The sequence below is a fragment of the Equus asinus genome, chromosome 16 (genome assembly GCF_041296235.1).
Source record: "Equus asinus isolate D_3611 breed Donkey chromosome 16, EquAss-T2T_v2, whole genome shotgun sequence".
Lineage (NCBI taxonomy): Eukaryota > Metazoa > Chordata > Mammalia > Perissodactyla > Equidae > Equus > Equus asinus.
The window spans coordinates 9,622,500-9,647,570 of record NC_091805.1 but is presented as its reverse complement, the minus strand read 5'-3'; the positions used below and the strand labels follow the sequence as shown (position 1 = coordinate 9,647,570).

Genomic DNA, 25,071 nt, shown 5'->3' with positions numbered 1-25,071 from the left:
AGTGAAGCTGCAGCTCGCCTGAGTTACAGCAGGGATTTGCACTCTGGGGTGTAAACACTCATGTGTAGAGGCCAGCTATTGATCCTGTAGCCAAAAGGAAGCAAAAATGAAAATCCTTGTAGTCCAAAATATTGAAACTCTTGTGTAACAATGTTGTATTTTTGCCTTCAAAATGTTTATATAGCAGGTGAGAAAGTTGCCTTCAATCACAAATTTTTAAATCGTTAAATAAATGTTAAGCTACCAAAACCTATCATCTCTAAATCAGTAGCTTTTATTCTTTTATCTCATTTAATCCTCATGTATACTAAGCCTTGTTAATATAACCTCTATACATATGGTTGTGTATGTGTATTTATATATATTTCTTTCACCATGGAAAACCTGTGTAGCAAAAACCAGTGCCTTCCTTCAATGGGAAAACCTGTCGTAAAATTTAGAGATTACTTGCTTTCTCTCATCCCACTGATGCATAATACATGTATTAGGTAGTTCAGGTAAGATGGAGAGAAGGGGAAGAGAGAGGGAAGCTATTTCTACTTTGTTTTTTTCCATAACTCCATCCTGTAACGTTTGTCCCTCTCAGATGGTCACTTTCTTCTCTCCATTGCTGATTGTGTTGCTCATAGCCATGCAGAACCAATTCTGGGCTTTCCCCAGGGAAAATAACACGGAAGGAAAAAGCTGCCCCTGACACCTTCCTCCCTCCAGTGTGGAGCCCTCTCCATGGAGCCCTCTCGACCCAGCACGCTGCTCTCAGGAAGGATGAAAGTGAATGCAAGCTCTGAAGACACCATCTCTTGTAGGGATAGCAGCATTTATTGTTACGCTCTTGAAGGCAAATCAGGGCTCTGAGGATCTGAAGGAGGGCCTAATTACAGTGGAGATCTTAAGGAAATAGGAGAGAGAATTTATGAAGAGGTTTTTTTCTGGTGTCCTGTAAGTTAGTGTCTCCCAAATCTGTAGATTTTGGAGCTCACTCTGTACCTATTGGTGTAGGATCTGTTAAGTCAGCTTTCCCCCAACCCCAGGATTGTGAAAACTCCTCGGATTATATTGAGGATTAGTTGGGTGAAGGGAACTGTTGTTTTTAGCCATCAAATTCCACTCAAATCCTGTCTGTTTCATAAAGCCTTATCGAACATCAGTATCCTCTCTGATTCTGACTCCATAGGCAGAGTTAGATTTACTACTCTGCGTTCCCAAGACAGCTTGTAGCACACTATCCACTTTGCAGGATTTATGACTCCATATTACAATTAATAGTGTTAGGTCTTTCAAGTCTTTAGACATGGACTCCTTAAGATTAGTCTCCCTAATCAAGTTGGTACTCAATAAATGTTTGTTGAATGAATAGATGGATAGGTGGATGGATGGATTAAAACAGATCAATGCCTGTTTTTCCCTTTTATATAGCTGACCTGGGAAGGACACGGTAGATTAAGAAAAACTTGGACATAGGTTTTCCAAGAAAAGAAACACACTAAGTTAAGCAACATGATTCAAACTGTGAACTGAAGTCTGAAAGATACAGTTTTTTCTCAAACATATTCTTTGCACCCAAAAGTAATTCTGGAATATTCCATGAGTAGGTAATCCGTCAATTTGGCAAGTTTGCATTTATAAGTCACACGAGTATCTTTTCCTGCTATCGCCATCTGAGTGATGTGATGAGGGGAGAAGCCAGAGAAAGCTCTGAAATGTCATAAACTACAAACTCATTTACAGTCTATGAGCTGGAGAAAACAACACTGCTAGTTAGGTGCAGGCCAGGAAAACTTCAAGCACCCACAAGCAAACCAATTTAGGAAAAAAAAAAAGAAAGAATTTTTTCTCTCCATTTGAGCACAGCACCTTTTCCAGGAGGTTTGTTATATAACGGAGATCTGCTTTCCCTTTCTGCGGGCTGGCCAAGGCTGAGAAGAGAGCTGCCAGCCCAGGGAAAGGAAGGCTGTTCTTCTGATACTGCCAGCCATTACCAGAAATGGGAGTGCAGAAAAAGCCAGTTCTCCCAAGATTTATAGTTATGTCTAGCTTGTTGACTCAAGCAGTTTGGAAAATCTTCAGATACATAGTTTATTCAACCTAACTCAGACTCCAGGTCTGTGGAAAGAAAAGAAAAAGCAGAAATGATATGTACATGCTCTTAGAGTCAAATCCTTTTGACCCTCAATTTACATACTTCTCAAGTAAGAAGATGCTCTAACCAGCACATCAAGTTCTGCCTAAGATAGGACAGCCCATTCTATTAAAAATAAATTTTTATGATTATTGTCCAATTATTTCTCTGGGTTAACATGGCTAAAACTATAGTAGGCAATGCAGTAGGAAAATAACCATGCTTTTAAATGAGTTAAAAGGAATATCGAATGCCCAAACTCAGAGAATTCTTGAAAAAAGTCACTGGGACCCTTGGCACCAAAATTACATTTTCACCATTATATCATTCTTGCAGTGGTATGAAATTCTATGGGAAATATTCATTAAGAAGTCAAAGAAATATTAGCTCAGCACATAAAAGAACAATAAACAAATAATTGTTGCATATCACGAATGTGTCAGCCTTCTTCTAGGTGCTGATGACAAGCTGTGGAACAAAGTAAACAAGGTCCCCACTCGAGGCCTTTGCTTGTGTTCTGTGAAGAGGAGACAGACAGTAAACAAGTAAAGAAATAAATACCAATGACAACAGCAGACTGTAAGGAATACCATGACCAAGAAACTACAAGAAGAGGAAGAATGATGGGGACACACGGTTGTGGGTGCAAATGCTTATTTCAACGACACATGTGTAGAAAAATCTGTCTTGCTTTAAGATGATCAGTCATCAGTAACACAACGCTTTAAGATGAAATTTTAAGCTTTTAACATTAACTGAGAAATTCGATGTCCGTGTTTCTTCTTTGTGATAGGTTTTTGGGGTGGAGGAAGTCACTTTGGAGAGGTGAGTCAAGCAGTACACCAAAGAGATGGAATCACTTTTGTTTTTATTTCTTGTTTGGCCTAGTGAACATGCTTGGGGAACAAGTCTAGTGATTGTGTGGGTAATTCAAATAGATATATTAAAACCTTTAAACAGTTTTAGTAATGAGCGTATAGCTTCAGAGAATTAATAGGAAGACACACAGTGTACTTGCCTAGAAAACACTGCTGTGATTTTTACACCCTGACTAAGGAAGCAGGTGGTCTTTGTACCCAGAATATTGCGGGTCCTAGCAGCCTAAAAAATGCCTCCAAATGGATTTGTATGTGCTGTGGTCTTTCAGGTACACTTACAACTTAAGAACTTGATGGGGCATTTAATTGATTCCAATGAGCCAATGCAACTTTCCAGATTCAAATCGTCCATGTCTTGTTTTTACAGTTAAGATAACCGTCAAATACATCCTCTAAAGATTTTCAGTATTATGTGTGACCCCACCTCACATCTCATACAACTTAATATAGGTGTGAACTCTATTCCATTTATTGTTTCTGAAAATCATCTGCACAGACTTTTAATAGGATAAAACGCTGTGCTCATATGATTCCTGTGACATACAGATTAGTCACCCTTAGGTTGACTTCTCAAATTTTTAATGGTTGTGTTCCAGACTACCAGATGAATTCTTGGAAGAAATTTAAGTTAACTCTGTGAAGGTTGCTCATTAAACAAACAAAACTTATTTATACAGATCAGAAAATACGTACAAGTGAAAAAAAAAATACAAGGCCACACACAAACTTAATTGTACAACATAATGCTAATGGTGAGGAATAATCCAAAATGGTTGGCTGTGTGGAAATCATTAGTATTTGGTTTGAATATGTATTCTAAGATTTTCCTTACTGATGCTGCTCCACACCCTGCCTGAGGACACTGATAGACAATGCAAATGAGGGAAGGCAGTTGGGGCAGGTCAGATGGCATAATTTTTGGTGAAGATGAAATCAACAAGTGATTTAAATTACCTTTAGGGAATCTAAATCTATAGATACATCTAAATGTGCATCATCCCTCACCATGATATCAACTGATTAGGAGTTGAGGACAAGGTACTAAGTAGTAATTAAATTTGAGGCTCATGAATAATAAGAGGTAAAGCAGGTTATTAATTTGAGGGTCCAAGAGTGATTTCTTTAAATGTATAAGAGAATTTTTGAAAACATTTGACTCCAACACAACCTTTAAATCCACTTTCAATCTCTGTTGTTTGGAAAGCTACCCCAGTTCTTCAGCCTCTTTAATTGGTGATACACAGCAGTAAATTAGGCACACAGTTGAAAAGTCTCATGTATCCCCAATTAGGGTCCCAATAGGAGAGAGATATTCTGTGATTTAATATGAAGTCTAGAACTTCTACCTTTCATTGTTTTTATTTATGGTGTCATGATGATGATAGTGATAATAATGTTATAATAATTATTTCCTGTGAATTAAACAAATTTACATTTAGAGGAATGACTTATTTCTGTATTACTCTGCTCTAGGTCATAAATACTTAAAAAATGTGCACAAGAATTCAAAATACTCATTAAAATCCATAGTTTTTAGTGACTTAAAAATTATTGAATTGATTGAACACATTTGCTCTTTTTTAAACAAATTATTTTTAAGTTAAATTTCTAAATGAAAAGGGTTTGAGGGAGTTTGAAATAAGGTATGTAGAAAAGGAACACACATCTAGGATAGTAAGTTAAGTTATTCAAACTCTCCTCATTTTTCTGTTTTTCTCTGCAAGTGCATAGATATTGGGCATACCATAAGACATGCTGCTGTGTCATTCAGAAAGCTCAATAGAGTCCTTCCCACCTGTGTGCGTGCGTCATTATACACAAACTGTAACCCAAGGACAGCCAACAGAACTGGATGGTCTTAAGGTTCTTGAGACATCACCATTCTTTCCTGCTCCTGGCAACTCAAGTGGAAGCCTCCTTTTTCTCTTCCTTTTTCCCTTAGCTTGATGCTTCCTGGGATCATTCCAAACCCTTCCCCAGTACCATACCTTATTCTGGAGGCAGAGCTGACTATACCTCCATTTCCATGGCCCTACATTGAGGTTATTAATGGTTTTTTTTCTCTTACAAATGGTACCACGATGAATAACTTTGCGCAGAAACTATCCTACGTTGTTCACTTTAAAAGAAAACAAAATTAATATCTGCTGATTTGAACCCAGAAGGCATACCTATTAGACATGTGTTACTCATGTAAAATGGGAATGGAAAATATTTGTCTTCTCTTAGTTACTTACCTATCTGCCTCTCTCTTTTTTTTTTTAAAGATTTGATTTTATTTGATTTTATTATTTGTTTTTCCTTTTTCGCCCCAAAGCCCTCCAGTACATAGTTGTATATTCTTCGTTGTGGGTCCTTCTAGTTATGGCATGTGAGACGCTGCCTCAGCATGGTTTGATGAGCAGTGCCATGTCCGCGCCCAGGATTCGAACCAACGAAACACTGGGCCGCCTGCAGAGGAGTGAGCAAACTTAACCACTCGGCCACAGGGCCAGCCCCTCTGCCTCTCTCTTTTAATTTTAACTTCCTTGAGGGCAAGGATTGTACTTTGAAATTTTTGCATTTCCTATGAGTCCAAAATTATTCCTTTCATAATCCTCAGTAAAGTTTGAAGTCTTAAACTGAATATGCAATGCCTTTGAATATTCACCAAAGCAAGACCTGTTTTTGCCTCCACAAGCTACAGTGCATGTGGCAGATTTCGTTGGCCCTCTCCACACACAGCATCTGCTGCCAACAGGTGACGCATTCTGGGGAGAAGAGCCTTGCCATAGGGATTTTCTCTTACTAACATCCTTTTTCCAGATGTTTCTTCCCTGTAGCATATCCTGAATTATGAGGCCCCAGGAGGCGATTGCAATCACTGAGATGACATGTCACACCTGGAATTCAACACTCATTCCCCACCATACAATTTCCCATGGTTAAATGTCAAATCTAAGTTTATTGCTAAGGGACTTGGTTGTTTCTCTGTGAATTCAAATATTGTGCTTAATATTATTTTACCACTCATGTTTACCACTTTAAATATATATAGATGCGTAAAGATGAAACTAAACTATATTAAGATCAGACGGAATTGACAAAATAATTTAATTTAGAGGATAGAATGCATGGTCTTATGGCACTCCATCATTTCTCTTAGATATACACACCCAGTCCAAAGTTGAATCAGTTATATATTTGAAATATATAAATAAACCAGCCAGACTAGACTGATCTCTGTGCACTGTCTTCTATATAAAAGAAGAGAGCACTATATAAGTTGTTTTTAATAGTAAGCTCTGGTTTAAACATATCTGTGTATGTGTATATGTATATGCATGCAGACACGTGTATATATATATTTCATCGTTTCCTATGTCAAACCTACGCCTACATCCACAGACCCAAATGCTATTTTTATTTAATGTTGTGAGTTTATTTTTATTAACTCTCCTATTCACCAGTAAGTCATGCATATTTTTCTCTACTTTCCTCCTAGGGTATTTTAATGTCTTTATTTCTGTTCTGTTTCAGTTAAGCTAAAAAAAGAATCTTCTGTTTGGAATGGCTTATTTTTTCTTATTTGCCTGAGAAGAGCTCGCTGAAGAGTTTAATGATAATATGTTTTAAATGCCAATTAAAGTATGTCATTTAGAAACAAGTTACAATGGTATATCACTTAGGAATAAGCCTTTTCCTCAGTCATAGCAACAGTTACATATAATTGAATACTTTATATTTGTAATCAAATCATCCTAGATTTTCTTGTAGCAGAGTTTTGGTTCCATTAAAAAATCAAAGATGATATTCGAAGTATGGATAATTTAATTTATCCTTATGACAGATTTTAGTTACTGTTCTTTTAAATAACTGTGAAAACATATCTCTTGCATAAAGAAACCCTAAGAATGGAACAATTAAAAGAATTCCAGTCAAACGCATATTTTTCTAATAATTATCAAGGTGTCTAATTGCCATTTATTTAGTTTTGACCAGGAACTTCAACATACTATAATTTTTATATAGTAAACCAAAACTTGTGGCACAGGCCAGTCATATACCATATGGAAATGATGCTCCCAGAGCTATTTTAAGGCATGGTAAAGAGCAGTACTAAAATTAGATTCAGACACTATACACGTGTTTTAAAACATCTAATAAGAATAGCTAACAATAATGCCAGGTGCTTTTCTAAGTCCTTTGACAAATAATCAGTTATGTAATCCTCACAGCAGCTCTATGGGGTTTGTGCTATTCCTGTCTCCAGCTTTCGGGTGAAGACACTGAGGCTGAGAGAGAGAAAGTAACTTGCCCCAGACAACACAGCTAACCAGTGGAGAACACAGGGTTCATATCCATGCTGTTAAGGATTGAATGAGACCATTTGGTCTTTGAGAGAATATGGACATTTTCATCCTCGAAGTTAATTTACGCATTTTCCTATCCAGCATTCCCAAAGTGTATTCCATGATCACTAATTTTATCAAATGCTCTGTGACAAAAGCTCCTACAGTCTAATACACCAGAAAAAAACCACAATGCAATTATTTTCCTTTTCACTCTTGGAGATTTATAGTCTAAAAAGCCATAAAAAACGTTATAAGAAATCCCAAAGTGAAGAGATCTCTTTCAACCAGTGGTTTCCAGTCATCATTAACAGGAAAACTCATATTGAACACACCTTTCACAGCCCTTAGAATTTGTGGTCCTTAGAACATAAATGTTGAGAAAGTCCAGCCCTGCTATTTGGCGGGAAGAAAATTGAGGCCCCAAATGTCTTTGTGACCCTGAAATCTTACATCCCAATTCTGTGTATGTTTTACCTCACTCAGCGATTAGATCAGCATGTAGGCATGGCTCCTCTGCTATTTTAAGTTTCTTCAGATTTCCATTTTTATTTAATCATTTCAACAGGAGAACCATCATTATAGTGAGGATACATGGGTGGAACAGACAGATGGCTATATCCTAGTTTACTTAAGGCAAAGTAGTCACCATAAAAATCCAAGCAATATTCAAACTATTTGTTATTAAATAGTCCATTTATCCTGAAATAGTTAATGTCTGAAAATTATAGAAAATAAAAACAATCAACAAAGAGAAAACTCCAGGAGAGTCCTGAGGATCTGGAGAATCTATTTTTTAGATGATGACCATAGGCCATAATTACATTTCACCACCACGGCTTTATTGCATGGTATCATGGAGTTCAACAGAATTTTATATATTTCTTTCTGACCACTGCATGTTTTGCCATTTCAGTTCCTCCGAAGATATATGACATCTCAAGTGATATGACCATCAATGAAGGAACCAATGTCACCCTCACTTGTTTGGCCACTGGGAAACCAGAGCCTTCCATTTCTTGGCGGCACATCTCCCCATCAGGTAAAGCAGAAATACATCTGTGTTGTTTGTGCTGTTCAATATTCTCCTGTAACCTCATCTGTTCAGAACTGAAGACTCAACTTATGTTTGTACATCTTTTTCATGAGGTAGGCAGGATGCATATTGTTACATGTATTCTTTACGTCTAAAGGCATTGTGCTTCACAAAAGTTAAATGAACATTTTCTGTCGGAGCCCAGAATAGAACCTATGTCTCTTGATTCCTAGTCAAGGTTATTTTCACTTTAGTATCCTGGATAATCACAAATCAACAGACAAAAGGCTCCAGTGGAAATATCGCAAGAGAAATATCTTCATTTAAATGTGTAAGGCTTTTCTTCAATTGGCATTCACATGTTAATAGGCCAGCATGAACTGCTAAGGTAATCAGGGAGAATGAAATTATACAAATTATGAGGTTGCTGGGTCTAATTTCAAAGTGCAGTTCAGAAGCAAGGGTTTGGCAGTGAGAATTAAATTTTAACTGATGAAGGATCTAAAAACCCAAGAGTTCCAGTAACTTGTACAAGATCACATAGTTAGGTGAAATTAAGGAATATGACATGTTTATGGATTTCTGGTTCTTTTGCTACAGTGCACATCCTCCTAAAGAGATCAAGTCACCTTTAGGAAGTTGGGGATAATCATTATCAAAACAGATTTTCACAGGCACATTTTTAACAGAATCATCAATTTGTGTAAATTTTAAATATTTGAACTATATAGTTTTGGGTATACCATGGAAGTAAGAGAGGTACTTTTAATGACTAGAACCCCCCCCCCCACCACCACTTCAGATGAATTAAATTTGATGTGATTTGTTTTATATTTTTGGTGGAAATGGCACCAAGAAGGCTAGAGGGATGAAATTGCTTTTAAAGAAATCAGAAGGCACATTTTATGTAGGCGTAGAAAGAGTACAACTGGAACATCTATTTTACCCGCTAATGCTTTCTTTCATATCCCTTATCCTTAAATGTCTTTCAGTTTCCTCATTTATGCAGTGAGTCTAATGAGACTTACTCACATTATATGCTTAGTATTACTATTAATGTGAAAAAAAATCAATATAACAGCAGTATACACTTATATAATATGCATTATGGCCCCTATAATATTTCTGAAGCATGAGGGTGCTCTTGACTGCCAGCACTTCACTCTCTGGAGCAGCTACGGAATCATAAAACTGGTGTGTGAGCACTGAATCCATGGAAGGCTCTGCATGGGGTGTAGGAGAGGCAAACGTGGACTAGGAGTTAGTACACACATGGTCCTCTCAACTTCCCTCTTCATCAGCCCAGCCAATGCTCGTGCAAATCTCTTAGCCTCAGTCACCTTCAGCTAGTTTCCTACTTTCCGAAAATCGAATGATTGAAAAACCCCTGGCTATTGTGAGTCTCAAAAAAGTTAATAGACATAAATGTGCTTTAATAAGTATAGGTGATATGCAAATATAAGCTGAGTCTTAATCATCTTTCCAGGGATTTAAATCTGATATGGCAATATAATTTTTGTAAGAATGAAGCACATAATCTCCATCTTCTTATAATTTAAGATTAATATTTTGGACTTACCTCTCCTGCTTTGCAATGCTTGTTATTATGCATATTCTTCTTTTTTAAGTGCTTGGGTACATTTCAGTTTAATTAAATAGCACGAATGTTGGTTAGTGAAGTTATTAGGATAAGGATAATGGATAACATCATGAAGCTGAAAGAAGACAGATTGAGTTTATAAGTTAAACTGTGCATAGATTTGTTTTTCTGATCCTACCATACAGAGCAAATGAATAAAATTAGCATAAATATTAACTATTATCCAGTGAATAGCTAGACATGGCTGATATTTTTATAAATGCTTCCAATAATTTCAAATTATAATTTGTTAATGATCTATATTCAAATGCACAGCACTGTGGAGTTTCTGCTTTGTGTCACATGTCTGGTAATTCTAATACCGTCCTTCAATTTATATATTTATGCTTTTAAACATATGTTTAAAAGCAAAATTATAAACTTCATTGATCCATCTACATTTTACCTAAGAAATATCAGTATTGTGCATATTCTTCTCTTTTCTTTTGCTATATCAGGAAAGAAAATGTGTCTCAAAACAGGAATCATTGTGTGAGCAATGTTTAATGTTACAAACAGATATAGATATACTTCCTGTCAGTATTAGAAGCAATGGCTAGTTTTTGTACATATGTGATTTGTTTAGAATTTTTTACCGGTACCTTTGGTAATCTTGCTGACTCATTCATGATCTATTCAAGTTTTAAAAATCGATAAAAAATGGCTGGTCATAGGATGATAGCTCCACAGAGCTTCTCCCTAATCTACAGAAAAATTAGGTTGAATTCAACCACATCGCAAACATCACCTGAGTCTGTTGGAGTTGACTTTCCACTTGTGTACTCAGTGTACTTTCCCTGAAAACATCTTTCTTGAGAAATTTCTGGGTATACGAGTTTCCTTAAAGTTCACTTGTACTAATGATTTCTTTCTATATTTTTCATTCTGTATTTGGGAATTATTTTCAAACTGATGTTAAAAACTGTTACAGGAATAATACAAAGAGCATCCCATATCCTTTACTCAGTTTCATTCATCATTTTTCCTGTTAGTTTCAACATTTGCTGTGTATAGAGCATATAAAAATATATATATATATATATATATGTTTTTTTCACTGAATCATTTGAGGACAACTTGCATACATCATGCCCTTTTCTCCCTAGTTATTTCAGTGGACATTTCTAAAGAAAAAGGACATTCTCTTATATAAGCACAGTGCAGTTTTCAACTTTTGTACATTTAACATTATATCATACTTTTATCACATTACTGTACATATTCCAATTGTGTGAACTGGTCTGATAGTGTTTTTTTTAGAATTCTTTTCCCTCTGGTAGAGAAGCCAAGCATTGTATTTGGTTGTCATATCACTTTAGTCCTCTTTAGTCTGGAGACTAATTCCGTAGTCTTCCTTTGTCATTATTGAACATTGACATTTTTCAACAATGAACATACCTCTTTTTTTAAAGTAGAGTATTTTTTCATTAGGGGTTTAACTGATGTTTTCTTGGAATTAGATTCCAGTGATGCCCATGTGGGACTAAACAAGTGAAGTTGTAGCTTTCCCAGGAAATGATACCCAGAGGCACAGGGTATCCATCTGTCCCTCATTTGATGTTAATTTTGATTACCCAATCCAGTTATCTGATTTCTGCCTTCTATAGTTCATTTTCCTTCCTCATGCACCAATAAGAAGTAGGGAGAGATTTCAAGACCATAATATGCAAATACCTGCTACTTAAACTTACCCTTAGATTTGGCATTATCACTGATACTATTGTGAACCAATCTTTACTCTGATTACAAAATGATGATTTTTCTATCTTCAGCAATCCTTCTCCTTTTACCAGTTAGCACTTGGCATTCTACCATAAACAAGAACTTCACTTTTCCCTATTTGTTATTTATTTATTTGTTTGTTTATCTGTATATTTATTATGGCAGAAAGACTCACGCGTTTCCAACTTTTTATAATTGTTTATAATTCATTACTGTCTTTAATTATTTTGATGCTCACATTGTTCCTGATTTGGTGAGTGGGGATTACTTCATTCTGACTCCTGTGTTCTTATGATATGCCCCTACCATTTTTTTTAGCAGTTTCATACTTTCTGGCCTGACAAAATATGCAAGACTTACCTTGTGTCATTCCTGTCCCATCTCTGGAGTCAACCATTTCACTTTACTTCAAATGATTAGATGTTGTACACTTGGAGTTAAAACCATTACTGGCTTAAAATATATAACTCTGTTGATCTGCCTTATAGTAAAATTGTCAGAGACTCAGAGATCTAGGCTGCTTCCTATGATATTTTCTCAACCACTGCACCTTAAATAACTTCAGTGCAAGGGATGGATCATATTTCGTTTGGTTTTGTCTAAGAAGCCTAGAACAGGGCCTGGAGCCTGGTGCGTCTACAAATGGGGCTTATAGAATTAATAGTAAAATATATTTATATCAAGGAAAATATAAAGAGGCAATTGTTTTATCACTAGAGATTTAAATAGGTTTATACATCTTAATTTACAGGAGATCTTACTGCTTTAACTAGACTGGTTCCTTATCTACTTAGAAAATTTTCAAGGTTTTCTCAAAGTTCCTGATATAAGGTGTATGATTCCCTTCTTTCCTACCAGTAATTTCTTAGGCATCAGACTGTGCCAGTATAGCACAGTGATCAAGATCGTGAACTTTGATGTCAGTCAGAACTGGGTTTGAGACCCAGCTCTTTCTCGTACAAACTATAAGATCTTAGACAAAATTAACTCCTTTAAACTTCAAATACAAATGGCAATAATAATTGTACCCAATTCACAGAACTGTTATAAGGATTAAATGGAATAGTATAGAGCATTGATCAGAGTTCATTACTTGTGGTAAATACTCTATATTATTAGTCATTAATTTACTACTGAAATTGTGTTTGAATTTTTGACCGAGTAAAATCTTCAACCCTGTTTCTGAAGTTGAAGGGTTTATTTCCAGCTCTTGAATGCAGTTCACATAGCTGCTCTCAAATAAGGATCTCACAAAGCTAAAACTCGCTTAAAACTTCTAGAGAACATTAAATTTACGCAAGGCATCTGATTTTGAATATGAAGACGAAATTCTTAATCACACATCATTGTATTGATAAATCTAGATCCAGTCAGAAAAAAACACAGGAAAAGTTAAAAGGTAAATTTTAAAATGATAGATTACAGATAACAAATATGGAGACATTTTGAACACTTCTGTCAAATTTCCACTTATTATTCATTGCTGTTTATCTGAAGCTCTGTTCCCTAGTTCATTCCTATTCTTTGATATCTGGAATCTCCGGGGAATTCTACTCTGCTGGTGTTTATTAGCTGACAGATTTTTTTTTGACTCTGAAGCTAAAACATGAGCATAAACACAAGGTTGTATGTCTCAGATTCTTTTTTGGTCTAATTTCCATATGCTTAGTGCCTTTTGACAGGGTATTCTCACCCCAATTATCCATAGGAGTCAAGACCATATTGCCTAACACAAGATAAAGACTGTTCAGTTAAGTAGCCTTTGTCCTGTTATGTTCTTGGATTGCCTCCATCCCTTCCCATTTGTCAGGTCCTCATTCCATTAAATGTCCTCTTTCTCCCTACATCTTTAATCTCTTCCTCTCTGTTGAATCCATCCAGCCCACGTTTAGACAGGCTCAGGTCGCTCTTTTCTGAAATCAGTCCCTTGGTGCTGATCACTTTTGTTTAATCAACAACATTGAGCACTTACAACGGAGACCACAAGCAAGTGGCCTGAAATATAGGAATAGAACCAGAAAGCCAGATTTCAAGAAACCAAAAGATGAAAAATTTTCCTGGAGCAGTGAGTGGTGGACAATGTCAATCAGGTCAGATAAGTTAAGACCCGAATAATTACCTTTGGGTTAGGTAGTTTGGTGATCGCTGTGGCAGTTCCGCGGCATAATGGACCAGAAACCCAATTGTGGAGGATTAAAGAGCAAATAAGAAGTAAAGAACTTACATGTGGAGGCAAAACGCAACTTCCAGTTAGTCACGGTGGACATTTGGTTTCTCTACTTTTATATGTGTTACTTCTTCTATTGAGTATCCTTTGTCCCTTTATATGATTGGGAAACTCCTACTCATCCTTCAACTTTTTATGAAACTATTGCTGAGCATCCTAGGAAAAATTGGGTGCTTCTTCTTCCACAGTCGCATAGTATCTTCTTTCATGCTACGATGGTAAAGTTAGGTAGTTGTAATAGAAACCATATGGCCCACAAAACCGAAACTATATACTATCTGATCTTTGCAGAAAAAGTTTGCTGACCACTACATTAGATATTTTAAAAGTGATTTGAGTTCTAAATTTTATTTGCCAGTTTTAAGACATACAGATGTAGCACATCAAAGTTAATTTTTTTTTTTTTTTTACAGATTGGCACCTGAGCTAACAACTTGCCAATCTTTTGTTTTTCCCTCCCCAAATCCCCCCCAGTAGACAGTTGTATACTTTTAGTTGAGGGTCCTTCTCATTGTGGCATGTGGGACACTGCCTCAACATGGCCTGATGAGCAGTGCCATGTCCGGGCCCAGGATCCGAACCAGCGAAACCCTGGGCCGCCAAAGCGGAATGTGCGAACTTAACCACTCGGCCACGGGGCGAGCCCTGACATTAAAGTTTTTATAATCTTTCAAGAGAATTAAATACAGTCTTAAGACAGAAAATGCTAATTACTAATTATCATAAAAAATAGAAAGAAGGCTGTAAAAAATGAAAATTAGTATCTAAAAACCATGTACACTGCTGACTACTGTTTAAAATAATTCTGAGAAGAGTTCAAGTCATCACAGGAACAAACTACTAGAAACTTTCTATTAGTGCTCTCGATTTCATTGTCATTCCCCTTTTGTGAAACAAAGTCTTCTTTGAAATGTTTGAGTGCTGGGCCAACACGTGGGGTGATGTGATGAAGAGGCTCTGTGTGTACTTCTTGCAAGCTGGCAGCCTGTCGCCCAAACACTATAAATCTTTAAGTCTTTTTTCAGTTTTGTAATCCTGACACTGCGCTTTGCTTCTTAATGCTAGGAAGAAAAAATTCAGTAAAACCAGCAATTTATGCTGATGATGCTTCAACAATAACAGATTTTCAGATTACAAACTATGGTTCTAGTTCCACTGTAGAGCTGTATTCTATGTGGAGCTTTTATGAATTTCCATAAGGGCTTTACATAATGGATAATTATATAAAGAATGAATCTACATAATGATGGCAAGTTAAACTTCTACCATAAGATTGCACACCAATAATTTATAGATGTAGTTAAAATTGCCTTTTTGTTCTCAGTGTTTTCCTTATAATTTTAACTTTCATTTGTCTGTTTCTGAAGTCTCTCTACTTCTATCCAGTTGGTGGTGGAGTATGCAGAATTGTGTGTATTCTGAACTCTTAATGCCTATTATTTGAAAATAAAAAACAAGACAGTTTTCACTATTTTAAGGCACATATAAGGCTAAGCAGTGGGCCTGATGATATGATGAATCAATATAAAAAATAATTCACTATTCTCAGAGGAAAGTCCTTACCCATATAGAACAGAAAACAGGAATCCATCAAACATTTCAAAGCATTTCATATAAGATTGCTTTTTTATTTTTTTTTCCCCCTATGGAACTTGATTTTCCCAGAGAACTGGGCATTAGAAAAAAAAAACACACACACACACACAACACTCTAGGTTATGTCTCCCCTTAGTGGACTGAATTTGGGGATAACGGTTGGCATTATACTGTTTATACTTTAGGAATTAGATTTTTCTAGAGCCTTTTGCCTGAGCAATTTCAATGTCACAATACGTGTATTAGGGAAAGGTATTACATAAATAGTTATGTCTAAACAAGTTAGGGGCTTATTTAAAGGTTAGCATCTTAGAAAATGCAGCTTTTACTTTGGTTGTAAATTCCATGCTAATTCAAGCTGAAATGGGACTCCGTTAGTAAAATTTGTATTCATAATATTGAAATGGATCCTATAAGGATCCAGAAAGAGCACCAGTAGGTACTGTGAAAGTTTAAATGAGCCCAATAATGCTTACATTAAGTATTATTTATTGGGCACTTAGTATGTCCCAGGCACTGTTCTAACATGTGTTAGGTGAGCGTATGTTAACTACTTTACACGTGAAGTATTATGACTTCTTGTACCACATTCCTGAAGAAAAGACCATACTTTTCATTTGAACCCAGGCTGTACTGATTATTTGAACCCTGGCAGTCAATGAGGATACAATTTTCCCGTAAACGTAAGATCATATCCATCAAGGCTACATTTTGGTAGAAACAAGGCCTACTAGAATTTTAGTGCTGTTCCTAGATTATTACTAATATATATATATATATATATATATAAGTAAGAAAAAGAAAATATGTTAATAATGATTTCTTTTGAAATGAAGACTCAAACTGTTCTTGACAGTTATAGACAAGAGCATATGGTTGGCTTGCGCTAAATTATTTTTAGAGAAGTTATGACCTCTAGTATAAAAGAACACTATATCTATTTTTCCTTACTCAAAATGAGTATATTGTTACTGAATTTTAATTATACTCCGGCTTGTTTTAAAGTTATACTTTTCTTGATTAACTTGACTATAATTAGGAATAATCATCACTAATGAAAAATTGGAATGATTTTGATGCTCTTGGATTACAGATCAATAAAACTATGGTAAATACTTTTAATTTCTCTCACTTTTTGTGTGCTGTTTCTTTAAGATCCATGATTCAGGCAAATATAGCTACATAGTAAGTACTCAATAAATATTTGTTAAATGACACAATATTTTAGAATACTATAAAGTCTTTACGTGATTAACAAATTTATATTAACTGATTAATGTTTTAAAAATTAATATGCCTAATCATAATTACTTTCATTTATAACCTTTGTGAATAGATCATTCCCCAAAGGGAAAAGCTAATAACATTTTTATATGTAGTTATCAAACTCCTATTAACCAAGGCAATATAGCGTAGTGCTTAAAAGGACATGGGCAGTACTGGTACCACTTGGTTTCAAATTCATACTCTGCCATTCACCACATGCGTTAACTTGGGCAAATTTCTTAAGCTCTCTGTGCCTCAGTTTCTTCATATGCAAAATGAGCTGATAATAGTAATTTCACAAGGCTGCAGTATGAAGGAGATATTACAAGTTAAAAGTTTAAAGAATACCCAGGCAAAACTGAGTTCCAGATTCTTCGCTATTATTATTAAAATTGTTCTCATGGTTTCTCTTTACATGAAAGGTGCTTGAAGGCAGATAATAAAAGATGGTGATGATAAGTACCTTGTTCTTATGTGGTAAAAAATCAGATAAATGCAATGTAGTGATTACATCACTAAACTAGTGAGATTTTATTTCGTATTTAGTCGTTTCTACATAGAAAATAGAAGAGGGATTGTTTAGTGATTATTTATGGATTGTTACCACCAGAAAGACTCCTAGAAACAAAAGTTTGAATTATTTATTGGGATTCTAGTAAATGGTGGATGATGAGGGGAAGACAAAAAGCAACGTATTGGAGGACGGACACATTTGTTTTCTTTAGTTTCCTTCTGTGCTGTAGGAAAAAAAAGTCTGTAAAAATAAGGAACAAAAGAAAAGAGTCTTCACATAGCTACATATTCCTGAGGGGCTGCCCTCTCTGAGATTTCTGTGTGATTCCCAACCTGAGCAGCGCCAGGTAAGGGGTACAAAAGATACCGTGACCAGGAGACCCTGAATAATGGTGCCCTGTTTTTCTCTTTATTATGACTATTATTATCATCATCTATAAATTCTCTAATCCTAGTTTACTGTGCAACTCAATTTCAGCCTGTTAAAGATTCCGAAAATTTTATGGATATCTTCTGTCAGAAGGCAGTACTTACACCCTCTATGAAAACGTTACAAAGGGGATTCTGTCTTCAGAGAAGAGGATCAACACTCATGAAAGGTCTCCTAGTATAATGCATAAGGAAAATGTCTTATGAAATGTCAAGAAACTAATTTTTCCAGGCTGACAAAAGAGGCAAAATGCAACATTTACTGCAGTAAACTTTGTATGTAAACTTTGCTTGAGAGATTGAAACTTAAAAAACTACATTTATTGTGTATTTTTTGTCTAGCTAAGGTTATGTTTAGCTGTAATCTTCAGAAGTTTATAGAGTATATTCTTGCATAAATTTACAAATTAATAATAAGCCATATTAAAGTCTTGAAAACTTGTCTTCAGAGTGTACAGATTATGGAGTTCATTAAAATAGCTTTTTTTATTTAGGAGTTTTTTTTCACCGTCCTTGTTAGCCAGATTTTTTTTAATGTTTCCTTTTGCATTAGGTTTGAATTTGATCCAGTAGCAGCTGCATTGTTTCTGGCCAGTGCTGAAGCTCTGAAGATGTATTATACTCATGCATCATCATAGCATTGTCATTCTGATGATATATTAGTGTAATACATCTTCAGAGCCCTCAAATGAGAAGCTGTCTGGAAGGAATGGGGCGAGGAGCAAATTCAATTCAATTACAGGACAAAAGAACCAGCTGAATAGAAGGAGAGCACTCTCAGAGCAAGACTCTCGGTGGAGTTGATTACCACCGGGGATTTCATGGGAGTGTATTCCATTTTTCCTTTTGTGACATGACAAGGAATAATTATGGATTTTCAACACACATCTGTAAAGATAAAATGGCTTCTCAACCCTGTGTTTGAATTAGTAGAGGCCTGATGGTTTTTGGGGAGGCATTTAATTGATTTTTGGAAAAAGCATATAAGCATTGCTATTCATTTAATATATAAACCTAAAGTTTACAGTTAGCTTGCAGATTGGTTTATTAAAATGTGATAAGTGTAAAGGAATGTTTATCTTTCAAATAAAGTCTTAGTTGGCACGCTTTAAATTTCACACGTAAGTAAAGACAGACAGTAGCAGACTGAAAATGATCAGCAGGCAACAAATGGGAAACTAACAACTCTTCCAGGCCATCTCCTGATCATTTCCACTAGATTGGACTGTCTGGAGTGATCAATAAATCTTATTGCTAGGGTAAATTTTTCTTGGATGTCTCTCATGTGTTAAAAAAGCAGGAAGACTCTTAATTTCATCATAGTACAAATGCATTTTAAAGCATTTGGGTTTAAAGCATTCAATCTGTCTTACATGTTTGCAAAAATAGTTTGCTTAAGTAAAAAATCCCTAACTCGTTAGGTAATGGTTATATTGTGAATATTTCTTTTATATCTATTTTCTTCAAAAATCATCTATCGAGCAGTTTTGTGTCAAATGGTTTGCTAAACATTGAGTATACAGATGTAAGAGGAAAAAATACAACTACTACCTTCAAGGAGTTTACAGTCTTGTTGGGAGAGGTGTGGGTGAAGAGGGAAACAATGACACAAAGACTATGAATACAGCAATAGGGCATCTCTGAGAGATTACCTTCTAGATTGAGCCTTGGAGTCGAAGGAAGTGAGGCTGCTGTGTGAAGCAGTGCTGTCCCTTCTAAGTGGAGAGCACAGCACTTGTAAATGCTCGAAGGCAGGAAAGAAGGTGATGTGTTCTAAAGCTGAAGTCAGTGGGCCTGGAACAAGCTGAGAAAAGGGCAAGAGTGGCTTAAGGTGAGGTTGGAGAAGATTAGCTAAGGGTGGTCAAATCAATTTGGGATTGTAGGCCATGGTGAGAGTAGACTTTTTTTCCTTAATGCAAAAGGAAGCCTTGGGGAGTCTTTGAACACAGGGGTGACATAATTTAATTTTAACATATAGAAGTTTGTGGTGCTATGTAAAGAATGAATTGCAGGAAGCCTGAAGCAAAAGCAGGGAAGCGGTTTAGGAAACCACTGTAGTAGATGAGGTGAGAGATGATGTTGAGTTCAACAAGGGTGATGGCAGTGGGTATGAAGAGAAGTGAGTGAATCCCATATTACACAGGTAAAACCAAAGACTGAGAGATGGGAGATGGGGAATTCCTCGTAGCTTTCTGGCTTCATCAATTTGGAGGATTGGCATGTCATTAACTGAGATGAGGCAACCCAGGAAAGAAGTATATTTTGAAGAAAAGTCAAGATTTCTACTTTGGCCATGTTAAGTTATGAGGAATATTAGACATCCAAATGGAAAAATGTCGGTGAATAACTGGATATAGGAGGCTTGATCTCAAGGAAGAGGCCAGGACAAGAAATAAGACTTAGAGTCATGAGTTTAAGTCTGTCCTAAAAAGGCAAAACAGACAGACAGAAGAAGGTTCCATGACCACTGGCTGAAGATTTGGAAGACAAGAGAGAAAAAGAGACTTAGAAAGAGTTGCTAGTGTGACAGATGAAGACTTAGGAGAGGAGAGCTCAGAGCGGTTGTTTAACGAGAAAGAGATCTAATGAATTGAAATGTAGTAAGAGGTAGAATAAGATACATACAGAAAAGTACCTATTGGGTTTGGTAATATGGAAATCATTTTTGACCTTGATAAAAGCCATTTCAGCGACTCTGTGGGAGCCGAAGCCAGACTGGGTGGCTTAAATAGGGAATGCAAGTCGGGAGTGGTGAACAAGTGGAGAAAACTTGTCTCTTTCAAGAAATTTTGTGGTGACAGGAGAAAAGAAATGGGATGTTTGCTGGACCATTGTGTCAGTTTCAAGAGAGGGATGCTTCTTTAAGAGAAGGAGAATAATATAACAAACCCAATGTACTATCACCTAGCTTCAACAATTATCAATCCATGGCTAATTTTGTTTGTCTATGCTGCCTCCTCCAACTCAAAGGAGGAACTTTTTTTAATTTCACAAGTATGTTTATGTTAAAAGGACCATGAGCAATAGTAATTTCAGAACATGTAAACTCCAATCAATCATAAAACAGAACAGAACTAGTAGCAATTGTAAAAATGATCTCCTCTTCTTTTTTAGGTTTTGTTCTTAAACTCACGATGTAAAGGCTTCTGTTTGGCCAATACAGAGTGCATAAGGAGCTGAAAACTCTCAGCAATATACTATGTGCTGCTCACAAGCTCCCTTTCCTCAGCTCTGTCATTGTAACATTCCTGTCACTTATGAGGAACGCAGAGTTCCTCAGTTCCAGCTTTTTCAGGAAAGCTTCCGTTCTCCTCTTTTTGATAACATACTCTGTCTCTTAGTTCTGTTCCATTGCTTAGCCCTGAAATTCTGTGTGCTTTATGCCCAATTCATCACCCCAGGCATCTGCTGCCCTGACTGGCACCAGCCTGGAAATGTCACCTGGCAATTTATTGCTCAGAGGAATCACCATCCTTTTCCTTTCCTTGTGGTCTGTAACAGGAGGCGCCGTCTTCAAAAAAGTCAGCCTTTCTCTTTCCAGGTGTTCTCTTGCTCTGCAGCCATCACGTATTGCCAGCTGCTCCTAGCACCATTCTGAAATATTACAAAGCATATGTTGGATCCACAGAGTTAAATCAGGAGGAGGGAAGAAAGCGATTTGATGTAGTTTCCAGATAGTCTGGGAAAAAAATGCTTCTATCTACACACTTGTTGAATCTGATTTCTACTAGGTATGCTAGCTCACTCTGAATAAGAAAAATAATCAAATACAACTTGAGCCTATAATCCAAAAAAGAAACTTTCTTATATGGTATGCTTGATGCATTTGTGAGATTCTTAAATTTGTGTTGGATCTCTCAAATGTTGCTTCCGTGCTACGCTGAGTTCATGCACACTCTAAGACTGTAACCAAAAAGGGTTAAGGTGGAATTAAAATTCTGACTTAGGTGTTTGGTAATGGAATTGGATCTCCACCTTTGCTTGGCTTCAGTATGTAAATTTAGCCTCTCTTGGATTTCTTCCTACAGATGGTGGGGTAATCAGATGTAAGGGGGTTGAATAGGATATGATTTCTCCAAACCCCACTTAAGCAAAGAGGGACACATGTTGAGCTTGTTAAGGCCTTGACATAATCATCTTTAATCATGATGTCTAGACTAAACATCAAACATGCTTAGATTAAGATATGCAATTCAGATTGTCTTTCAACATCAGTTTTCTTATACACTACCTTTCAATTTCATTATTTTTAAATTATTATTTCATTTATATTTCTAAGACATTCACAAATTTGAAATCTACCCATGAAAGGTGATATGGACGTACTAAATATTTAGCTGCAACCCATCCTCAGAATACAAAGAAGGATGTGTGTATAGGTAGGTAGATAGATATATAGATAGATAGATAGATAGATAGATAGATAGATAGATAGATAGATATTCACTAGAAAGTCAGAGGAGAAATCTTGTATTTGTATCAGTGATTCCGTGTCGTCAATGATGGAAAGGGCAGCATGTAGCTCTGTGATTGCTAATAGAGGTGTGTATTATCATTCTAGAAGTAATCAGACATGAGCAAAAGACTTCTGAGATTTAGCAAGCCCACTGACCATGACACACTTTTGAGGATTCGTGTGGGAGTAGACAGCACCATCTTTTATCTCTACTTGGGAATAACATGCACAAGAGCTGAGTCCGCTTCTGTCCTGATCTTCCTTGTGCTTGCAATATGGTAGGTACCTAAAAATATTTTTGAGTGAGTATCTGCCTCATGACTTTGGGTAATGATTTGATATCTTCTTCCATTACCACTGGCAACAATAATGATATCAACAATATCTTTTCGTGAGCACTTATTACCTGCCAGGCAATTTATATTCATTTTCTTAATTAAATCTCAAAAAAGTCCCTATGTTTTTGGTGGTGGTGTTTGCATTTTTGATCTAAAGAACTAGGACTCAGCATTTATTAATTTTCGCAAGGACTTGTATGTTTTAGTCAGAATTCACATTCAATTTTGATAGGACCCCAAACCCAAGCTAGTGATCAGCACTAAAAGGAGGATATAGGATGTGAAGTACTAGCTACTTCAGGTGCTAGGAGTAGAGTGAGAATTTCTGGCTTATGGTCTTACTATTATGGAATGATGTTCATCTGAAAATGGCCAAGATTTGCTGCAACAATTTTCAACAATTAGAGCGATTGTAAAATAAAATTGAGACCCTATTAGGTAGCAAACTCTCTATTACTGGAATAGTAATAAAGACTGCATAATATCTTATCAGGAAGGCTCCCTAAGTGAACTCTGCAGTTATGAAAGTGAGAGAGAATGCACCAATGATGGATATCATAGTATTTTATTTATAGACCAGTGTGTTAGAGTTCTCCAGAGAAACAAAACCAATAGGAAACATATATATATGTATATATATAAATTATATGTATAATCAACTGTCCATTTTTACATAGCACTGTATTTTATTCTAAATGTAGGTCTGGTTTTTTTTTTTCATATTAACATATCTTTCTTATGAAATGAAACTGAGACCAAGCGGCAGAATTTGGTTTACTATACTATATATCACATATACATTAAATTATAAAATTTTGATTAATGTGTATATGGATACATCTTTAATGAAACAATGATAATACCAAATGGCAAAATTTTATCTAGTGTGTATATATATGATATGTAGTATATATACATCATATATATGCATTAAAATTATAAAATTCTCTTCAGTGTATATATGTATGTATTATATATGTATGTTATGTATATTATGTATGTAATATGTATATCATGTGCATATATATGCACATGTATATTCTGTATATATGTATATATGTATGTATATATTATATATGTATATATTATACATATACGCATACACTTTAAACAAAATTTTACCATTGGCGTCACCATTATTTCATTAAAAAAATACATTAATGCGAATGCATTACGTTAAAATAATGCATATACATTAAAATTACAAATTTTTAGTGTATATATGTGTATGTTATATATATTATGTATATATTATGTATATTATGTGTGTATATTATGTATATATTATCTATGTATAATTGTATATTATGTATATATGTGCATACATATTATGTGTATATATATGTATGTATAGATTATATATGTATATATTATATATATACATATACACATACACATTAAACAAAATTTTGCCATTGGTATCACCATTATTTCATTAAGAAAAGATACATTAATATAAAAAAAGAAGATAGGACATACGTTTAGAATAGAAGACAGTCCTGAGTAAAGATAGATAGTTGATTATCTTAACATTAAATAGCTTTCTTTGTCTGTGTGCCTGTCTATCTAGTCAGTAAAACCAAAAGTGTGTATTTCCTGTAGATGAGGAGTGAATGGACTGCAAGCTGTGGGACAAGTTCCTTCTGTCACCTGTTTTCATAAGTAAAGTTGTATTGGACCCCAGCCACACGCATTTACTTACGTGTTGTCTATGGGTGCTTTCGTGCTGCAGCAGCAGGGTTAAGCGGCTGCAACAGAGAACCTTTGGTCTGTACATTTGAACATATTTACTCTCTGGCCCTTTACAGAAAAAGTGTCCTGACTCCTGCTGTAGCTCATCAAAGGGTCCCCTCTCCTGCTTTTAGTGCATGCCTCCCTCTCAGTATTACACTGAATAAGGACTGCACCTGCATCTTTAGAAGACCACTATTTCATTTCGTGGTTAGTACTTCCTAAGTATTACATAATTCCAATAGAGGACTTTTTTCTCCATTTTTTTCTTCAACTAATTCTTCAAATATATCCATTTTGTCTTTATTTTGCCAAGTTTCAGTTAACCAGTGAACCAGATGACCACTAAATTGCCTTCAAATTCTTAGAGTTTAAAATTTCACATTCTGCTGTTGACATTTTCACACGACTTCCTTCGTATCTATGCCAAGAATTCTTTTTATAACAGAATTCGGAAGGGATACATCCTTGACTGCATTGTTCTGTTGATAGAGAAAATGTGTCTCTCAACTTCTCTCCAGGAAGAATGCTGTTCTGAGCCAATTTATGTGGCCACTGTTGAGCGAGGGAGGTTTTCTTTCTTGGAAAAGGAGCTGGGAGCTGGCACAATTGCCCAGGAGGCCTGTGGGCCGTCATTGAGTGACAGCCATAGAAGCAGCTGTAGGCTGAATCGCTCCCGCATGGTAAGATAAAAGTCACTGTTTGATCAACATCCAATGGGTAGAGGAAGCACAGAAACAAACAGTGGGGGAAAAAAGTTGTCAAGTAAAATCAATAAGGGCTCTGTCTG

General features: G+C 35.9%; 1 protein-coding gene across 2 annotated transcripts in view; it reads left to right on the top strand.

Moving 5' to 3' along the window:
* Positions 1 to 25,071, top strand: part of NEGR1 (neuronal growth regulator 1) — an 824,026-nt gene that overhangs the window by 473,387 nt on the left and 325,568 nt on the right. For both annotated transcript variants that reach the window (XM_014867325.3, XM_070486591.1), the window contains exon 3: positions 8,245 to 8,370. In XM_014867325.3, the coding sequence (XP_014722811.1) occupies positions 8,245 to 8,370 (126 nt within the window). The remainder of the gene's footprint in view (positions 1 to 8,244; positions 8,371 to 25,071) is intronic.